This window comes from Fukomys damarensis, unplaced genomic scaffold (genome assembly GCF_012274545.1).
Source record: "Fukomys damarensis isolate Sample0158 unplaced genomic scaffold, DMR_v1.0_HiC HiC_scaffold_23, whole genome shotgun sequence".
NCBI classification, from domain to species: Eukaryota; Metazoa; Chordata; class Mammalia; order Rodentia; family Bathyergidae; genus Fukomys; species Fukomys damarensis.
In genome coordinates this window covers 64404311-64412819 of record NW_022900935.1, presented here as the reverse complement: position 1 = coordinate 64412819, position 8509 = coordinate 64404311, and the positions used below count along the sequence as shown (strand labels likewise).

At 51.5% G+C, this 8509-nt stretch overlaps 1 protein-coding gene across 1 annotated transcript in view; it reads left to right on the top strand.

Moving 5' to 3' along the window:
• Nucleotides 1-3289, top strand: part of Alyref (Aly/REF export factor) — a 4605-nt gene extending 1316 nt beyond the window's left edge. Inside the window, exons 3-7 of the mRNA XM_033767432.1 lie at nt 127-404; nt 1711-1858; nt 2449-2512; nt 2735-2912; nt 3005-3289. Of these exons, the coding sequence (XP_033623323.1) occupies nt 127-404; nt 1711-1858; nt 2449-2512; nt 2735-2912; nt 3005-3019 (683 nt within the window). The 3' untranslated portion in view covers nt 3020-3289. The remainder of the gene's footprint in view (nt 1-126; nt 405-1710; nt 1859-2448; nt 2513-2734; nt 2913-3004) is intronic.
• The last annotated feature ends 5220 nt before the right edge of the window (nt 3290-8509 follow it).

Here is an 8509-nt window from a genome sequence, read left to right as displayed (position 1 = left end):
TTGTTGGCGGGGGTGAGGTGGCGCGTCCCTGCCCTGCCCGCGGTGGGCACCTTCCCGGCGCTTTGTCCGGACTCCGCTGGGGCTCGTGGCGGCGGGAACTTAGGCGAGGGAAGCAGGGATGGTGAGCGGCCGCGGTGGGGCCCCGGGCAGGAACCGAACTCCTCTCGGCACCCAAGGCCGGGCCCTGCACAACGGAGGATCTGGGCGTCCGGGAGGGCGAGGGGCGGTCTGAGCGAGCGCGGCTCACGGGACTGTTTCTGCTTTGCCTTCAGCCGAAGCAGCTTCCCGACAAGTGGCAGCACGACCTTTTCGACAGCGGCTTCGGAGGTGGTGCGGGCGTGGAGACGGGGGGAAAGCTGTTGGTGTCCAACCTGGACTTCGGAGTGTCAGACGCGGATATTCAGGTAGGAGCAGCGCTTCCCGGCGACCTTTTCTCCCTGCACCGACGGGCCCGTCCTCGGGATGAGGTCCTCGGTCCCCACCTCGTCGGGGCCTGAGCTCCCCGGTGCCCGCTGTGGGATTCCGGCGGCCGCCAGGCAGATGGGAGCCCAGGGGCGAGCAGGGTGTGCTAGGGTGGAGGTGACAGGAGGTCTTGGCTGGAGAGGCCCTCTTCCTCACTGAAATTGTTGAGTCGTCTGCTAGGGCTTCCAGTTTCTAACAGGCCCAAAGATTGGCTGGATGTGAGGAAGGGTTCTTGAGGTTCCTGGCTCCCTAGATGCTGTGCCTGTTTCAGTGAGCTCTCTGCTGCCCACACAGCATAGAGGAGGTTGTAGCTGTGTTTCGTAGCCCTGTGTACCTTCTCTCAGTCTTATTGGCTTGATTTTTTACATTTGTCTCTGGCTGCGGTCTTTTGTTTACTTCTTTGATTGGATTCCAAAGACGTTTAAAGTTTTTTGGTCAAAAAGCAACTTCTGGGCAGGGGAATGTGTTTCGGAGATGGCTGGGTCAGGATGCTGGGCCTCCTTGGGTTCCATTTCCCAGAGCCTAGCCATTTTGGCCTTGCCATGGGAGGACAGAGCAAGACCAGTGAGCACTCACAGTGTCTCAACACTTTTTTTAAGGTGGTTTCTGGCATCCACTGGAAACCGCTTTTGGTGAACACCACTTCCCGCTGTGTGCCTGCGGCCGGAGTAGCCCCACACTCTGGGTTCCCTCTCCAACTCCCAGCCTGCCTGAGGTCAGGGCAGTTTCCATGGCGTGCTTGACTTCGGTCAGACTTTGCGGCAGGCTTGAGTAGGAGGAGAGGGAAAGGTGAGCCAGAATCTGCTTTTGGGGGAGGTGCTGGGGTCAGGGCTCCTGGACCAGTGGGCCCTTTGAGCTGGTACAGTCTCCTGGGCAGTCCCTCTCACTCTTGCTCTTGTCCTTCGTTTTGTGAAATAGTCTTTGGGTGTGTTACAGGTTTTCTTTCATTGAGAAGTATGATTTATTTTGTCCCTATGCTGGGGGTGTTTTGACTTCATTTACCTGCATCGTGTTACAGAAAGATATCATCAGGTCCCCAAATAGGCAGGAGCTGTCCAACCCAGGTGCTTTTGGAAGTTGCTTTTCCTCCTGCCCCACCCTTTCCTTCAGCTTCTTACCACTGCACTGCTTCCCTTGTAGAGGGTTGCCAGGGAAGACCCCTAAAGCGCTTACATCCTCAGGGACTGACCCTGGGCCACTGGAAGGAAAATGGCTTAGTTGCTTTAACAGCTGCTTTTTCTGCCTCAGGAACTCTTTGCTGAATTTGGAACACTGAAGAAGGCAGCTGTGCACTATGATCGCTCTGGACGAAGTTTAGGAACAGCAGATGTGCACTTTGAACGGAAGGCAGACGCCCTGAAGGCTATGAAGCAGTACAACGGGGTCCCCCTGGATGGTGAGTCTGGAGCTGGGCCCAGGATGCCTGTGGGGCTTGTGGAGTTTGGGGCTGGCACCTGTCCCTCTAGGAATATGGGTGGCCCCTCTGGCTGAGGACACTTTGCATTTGCCCCTTTGTCTCTCTCTTCCATTCTGCCACCTCTCATGCTGCCCCACACATCTGGACCAACCTCTTGTGAACCCCCATCCAGCAAGCTACATCCCTCCCCTCCTTCAGCTCCTTCCGGAAGATTCACTTCTGTGAAGCCTTCTCGGAACCGCCATAGTACACCTGAGTGCGGGGCTGTAGTCGTAAAGACAAAGGTACCTGTTCTTCTTCCGTCAGGTCACCCACACCTGTCCACCCATGAGCACCCCAGACACCTGACCAAACAGCCCACCTGCCTGGTGTGAGAAGGAGTGAGGAGGTGTTGGCGGGGTTCTTTTATTGCCATTCTGTTATCCCACCAACTCTCCAGATGGTTTCCCTTATTGGGGGAGCTGGAGATGTACTGAGGCCCTTTCCAGAGCTTGCATGGAGACCAGGGTATGGTGCCTCTGGGTTAGCTTCAGAATCTCTGAAATGAACCCTCTTGTTCTTTCCTACAGGCCGTCCCATGAACATCCAACTTGTCACATCACAGATTGAAACACAACGGAGACCTGCACAGAGGTGAGTTCCGGGGCCTTGGAGCCTGTGGTGTATGGTCATGTCATTTTCAAGTCCTTTAAAAGCCACATAGTTGGGCCGGGGGATTTAGTTTCAGTGGTTCTACCACCTACCTGCCTCACAAGCACAAGGTCCCAAGTTCAGTTCCCAATACCCAAAAAAAAAAAAAAAAAAAAAAAAAAAAAAAAAGCCACGTAGTTTAGTGAGTTCTGTTTTCCTTGCTAGCATAAACAGAGGTGGCATGACTAGAAACCGTGGCTCTGGAGGTTTCGGTGGTGGTGGCGGCGCCCGGAGAGGGACCCGTGGAGGCAGCAGGGGAAGAGGCAGAGGCACTGGCAGGAACTCAAAGCAGCAGCTTTCTGCGGAGGAGCTGGACGCACAGCTGGACGCCTATAATGCAAGGGTGAGTCCTGTGGGGACTGACGAGGGCAGGGGACAGCTGACCGAAATTGGGAGGGGCTGGAGCCCAACTGACCTTCTGTCCTCCTGTTTCAGATGGATACCAGCTAAACTGCCGACCGAGTGGAGAGGACCCAGTGCTTCGTCTGCTCTCTTGGGAGGAGGGGATGGGGACTGGGCTGTGTGGCCAATGACAGACTTGTTTCTTTTATGTTTTAAGATAGGATTTAAAAACTCATGTAAAGGTTTTTTTCTTTTTTCATTTTCTCTTTTTTTTTTTTTTTTTTCTTTCTTTTTTTTTAAATTCTGAAACAGACCTGTTTTGTACCGAGTTATTTTTGGGATAAATTTTACTGGTTGCTGTTGTGGAAAAGGTGGCATTTTCACCTTTGCCATAATAAAATAGAAATGTGTGTAGAACTGTGATTGTCCGTGTGTTCTGGGCTCTGCCCTGCAGGAGGGGAGGGCAGTGGGCTGACTGGCACCTGGCGTGGGGTGGGGTGGGGTCAGTGGTCTGGAGGCTGAGCTGCCACCTTCCCATCTTCCCTGCTATTTCTAATTCCTTCCTCTCTAACTCGATAGGTGGGAGGACACCAGAGAAGCGGTGGCCCTTTGCCTGGAGCTGCCTCTTCACTGCCTAAGCCATGAGGTGAGGGGGTAGTGGGCCACACTGCGCCACTGGGAGTCCTTCCACAACCTGTGGATATTTCTGGGCTGTTTTGTTTCTCTTGCACTGTTGTCTCAGACACCTGATCTCATGGTTTGTCCCCACTCTTCCTGTTGCTTTTTGCCACAAAAAGGGAGGTGTTAGGGTGCCCCCTTAATTGTGTGTGTGTCCCTCAGTGTCATTGGGTAATGGTTTCTGGGCTGGTTGAGTCTGGATATGAGTTGTTGTCCATGTTTGGTAGAATAGTTAATGGGAGCTGAGGTCAAGTTAGTTACATTCATCTGAGAGCAGGGTGAGATGGGAAAACCTTGTACCACTTTCAGATGCTGGTGGTGAGTGGAGTGGAGAATGGAATGGGACTGAGGTGGCTCCTGACCTCTGTCTCCCCTCCTACTGCGGGGATGCCAGGAGGGCCAGGGGCGGTAAGCATCTGCTGGGCTGAGAACTGGACACAGCCCAGATCCGGTTGGCTCCTGTTTAGATGGGACTGACCAGGTCATCTGGAGGGAGACTGACCAGTTGCCTTTAAACAACAATGCTGCTATAGATCAGCAGCTGCCACTTAACGCCAGCCCTGTGCCCGGGAAGGCCACCACTGGGAGCAGGGTACTGATTGCAGCCCTCCAGCAGGGAGGAGCTACCAAGTGTCTGGCGGAGGAGTTGCTGTGGAAGGAGCGGGCATGAGAGCAAGAATCTGGTCTTACAGTGAGGGACGAGGCGGCCTTGGGGTGTAAGCATGGAGCAGACCTAACCACATATCCACTGCTTGGCAAGCTGGGAGAGACCTGGAGCCAGCACTGCTGCCAGCCGGGCTGGGCAGTAAGTGCCTAATGGGACAAAGGAGCAGGGGTTAGGAGCCTTGGGCAAAACCAGGGAAGGGGCTCACGAATGAAGCATTTTGATAATGTGATTCTGGGGAGGCCTCAGGAAGGACCAGGTATAAGGTGACAGCCACTGACTGCTCCTTAGTTTTTGTTTTTTTGTTGTTGCTGTTTCAGTTTTGTTTTTTGTCTTTTGAGATAGGGTCTCACTATGTAGTTGAGCCTGACCTAGAACTCACTATGTAGCCCAGGCTGGTCTCGAACTCAAAGCGATCCTCCTGCCTCAGCCTCCCGAGTGCTGGGATTACAGGTGTGTGCCACCATGCCAGGCTGGCTGCTCCTTAGTGGTCGTGGGAGCTGGGTGGACAGCTGCTTTTCCTGCAGGAAGGGTAATGCTGTGGTGCCTACTGGACCCTACTTGAACTGGCTGCAGTGGAGATGGGAAGGTGATGTCGCAGGGACAAAAGCCAGTGTTTGCTATGGGGATGGGAGTGTTGTCCAGAAGGTAGAGGCCTGGGCTGGCTGTTGTGACTAATGTGACTAGACCAGCCCCTATGCTCCTGTGGGCCACCCTCTTGGTGGCAGTGAGTTTGCGCTCCCTTGTTTGCAAAGCAAGGAAGCTGCCTTGGACTCTGGGCGGAAGGCTGCATCTTGTCCAAGCTGGGGTTGAGACAGGTTCTCTGTGGATAGTCAAGCTGGGGACTTTTTGAGGAAAGAATGGGGCTAGTGTTGACCTCAGAGAGAGAAAGTGGCAGCCAAGGACTTGGTAGGCCAGCCTGGCATCTGGAGGGTGGAGGAGGCAGGGCTCCCCAACTGGGTTGCAGTGTTTCTCCCGTGAGAGCTCCTGTGAGTGAAAGGACGAAAGGAACCTGGTGTTTTGCAAGTTTTTCTCCACGCTTCTTGCTCCCAGAAACATGCCTGGGAAGGTCAAGTGGAGTCAGAACCCCAGCATGGCTGGGACAGAACCCAAGGCATGGGACACTGCTGCCTGGCCTCTGCTGGAGTCCTGTGAGGACATCCGGCCAGGGAAGAGCCAGGGAGCGGGGAGTGCAGGAGCTGGGCCCAGTGAGTGAGGAGCCCATTGAGTGGAGCTGGGTATTTTCCTTATGCTGTCCTCTCCTGCCTGGGACTGGGGTTTTAAGCTGAGTCCTTTGCACTGAGACCTATATCCCCAGCTCTTTTATTTATTGAGTCAGGGTCTCACTGAATTACCTGGGCTAGGCTCAAATGTAGAATCCTGCCTCAGTGTCCCAGAGTGCTGGAGTTAGAGGTGTGTACCACTGTTCTTTGCTCATAGGGTCTTTATGGAAGGTGATTGACACCACCAAAATTTACCCTCTGAAAGCAGGTACACAGTGCAGTGGCCATTGAGTTCACACCACCATCACCACCTACGCAGGTCTGTCCAGTTGTGGGCCGTAGACAGCCTGGACAGCAAGTAATACAGGCCCCCCCGAGGACTGCAGACTTTCAGCTTCATTATGTGATTTCTGGTGATAGTGTTCGTGACTCGAATGTCCTGTATGGGGTACAGTGTTGATGGGCAGCACAGTGCTGACACCCCCTCCTGTGTCCACCACACAGTCAGTTAAAACCACACACGTCAGACTACACGTGCATGTGCTCCTTGGCGGGCAACTGATTACCAGTGATGGTGTCTTGAGATCTGGATGTGGCGACACACACCCCTGATCCCAGCACTTGGGAGGCTGCATCTCGAGGCCAGCCTGTGCTACAGGAGTTCATGTCTGTCTCAAAAAGAAACACAAAAATAGCATTTCAGCCCACCTGCCTGCACGTGTGCCCATAGGCATTCTGTTTTTCTAGTTAGCTGTGAAGGTGAGGCTGGGGTGTAGCTCAGTGGTAAGCACTGCTTTCCATCCCCAAGGTGTTGGGGTGCTGGGCACTCTGCAGGGTTTTGTGTACTTTTTGATATTCGAGTTCATAAAAAAGAAGTGAGAATAGTAAAATGATTTACTCTATACCTCGAGCTCCTGAGTTAGGGTCTACTATTTTTTGTTCATAGTTTTTTTTAACTTACTGAAAGTAAGTTGGGGCTGGGTGATTTAGCTCAGTGGTTCCACTGCTTGCCTCACAAGTGCAAGGTTTGAGTTTGATCCCCAGTACCAAAAAAAAAAAAGTAAGTTGGGTTTGCTCCAAAGTTACATTTTACCCCTAAGTTCTGGGGTTTTTTTTTGGTACCGGGGTTTGAACTCAGGACCTTGGCTTGTGATGTAGGTGTGCCACTGAGCTACATCCCCTCCCCCCGCCCCCTCCTGGTTTTTTGTTTTGTTTTGTTTTTTGCAAAGACACTCTGTTACATAGATATTAGCATCAGTACAGTGCTGCTACCTAAACTATTCACATTTAGTGCATGTCCTAATAAAGTGAAATGTTTTTCCTAGTCCATACCATTACATTAACTATCCTGTTTATGTGTGCACTCATGTGTGTGGAACCTAGAACCTTCACACAGCAATATCCCTAGCCCATTTTTATTTTCTATTTTGAGACAGGGTATCACTCTGTTCCCCAGGCAGTGGAGATACTCAAAGTACAATCCTGCCTGAGCTTCCCAGAGTGCTGGGGTTATAGGCATGCACTACCACACCCATTGCACTCTACAACCAACCCATATCCCCGGCCCTTTGTTTCTTTTTGTCTTTTTTTTCACTATGTAGTTCAGGCTAGCCTTGAACTCACTGTGTAGCCCCAGCTGGCCTCCAACTCAAGAGAATTCTGCCTCAGCCTCCCAGGCACTGGGATTACAAGTATGCACCACTACACCTGGTTCCCAGACCTTTTTAAATTCTATTTTGAGATAAGGTTTTGCCAGGTTGTCCAGGCTGGCCTTGAACTTGGAATCCTGCCACCTCTGCCTCCCAAGTAGACTAGAGATCTTAAACTCCTCCCTTGTGTGGGCTCCAAAGGCACTCTCTGCCCCTTTGCTTGTCCTACCATCCTCTCCCTTGGTGATGCCTCCAGCACCTCTGAGGTGCCCTGAGGGTTCCAGAGTAAGACTGACCTCTGGGTCCCTTGGACTCAGCGTGTCTTACAGCTGTGTGCCCTCATGTGCAACCCTAAGTAATCCTCAAAACCAAAACTTTGCTGGTTCCATAATACTAAACAAAAGTACCAGAACATGGGCCAAGGATGTAGTTTAGTGGTTCTGCCACCTGCCTCGCAAGCACAAGGACCCAAGTTCAATCCCTGATACCAAAAACAAAAAGTACCAGAACATGACAGGATTTGGTGGTGCATGCCTATGATCCCAGGAATGTGGGAGTCTGCGACAGTTACAAGTTCAAGCCTAGCCTGGGTGATTTAGCAAAATCCTATGTCAAAATAGAAAAGGGTTAGGGATGTATATCATTTTGAAGGCCCTGAGTTCAAAATCCAATAACAAAAACACATAAGCCATATATATGTGTGTGTATATATATAGTTTTTAATTTTTATTTATTTATTTTGGCAAAATAGAGTACCATCAGAGTAATGTGGCTGTCAGATTATGTTACAGCTTTTATCTAGATGTCCCCCAAAAGCCTCATGTGCTCTTAGGTGGGCTTTTGGGAGGTGCCTAGATCATGGGTGTGTGGAACTGGAAGAATCCACTGAGAGGTTCATAGCTGGATGGTAGGAAGAGGTGGTCACTGGTCATGGCAGGAAGGTGTTAGTGTATAAAGAGATCCTTTGCTATATCTGGCTGCCTCCTCTGCCCTCTGCCTGGAGCCAGCCTACTCTGGACTGAAACTTCTATGAACTGAGCTGCATACAGCTTTCTGCCTTTAATTTACTCTGCTGGCTTGAGCCACTGGTGGGGCACGAAGGACTCTCATTGGGTGGTTTGAATCACGGAGGTACATACATAACATCAGACAATAAAATTCAGGTCAAATCAGCAACCTGACAGCAAGATGTAAGAATGGCAGCCCCATTGTGAATGTGTTAAATTTCAGGTGTCAGGCATTATGTCTCAGCTATGAGAAAGACAGATTTGGGAACCAGAGAAGTGGGGTTGTTGCTGTGACACTCTCTGACCATGTGTTTCAGAAACCTTTGAAAGTGGCTCATGAGAGTAGTTTTAAAGGTTTGGAGATGCCAGCTAGAAAA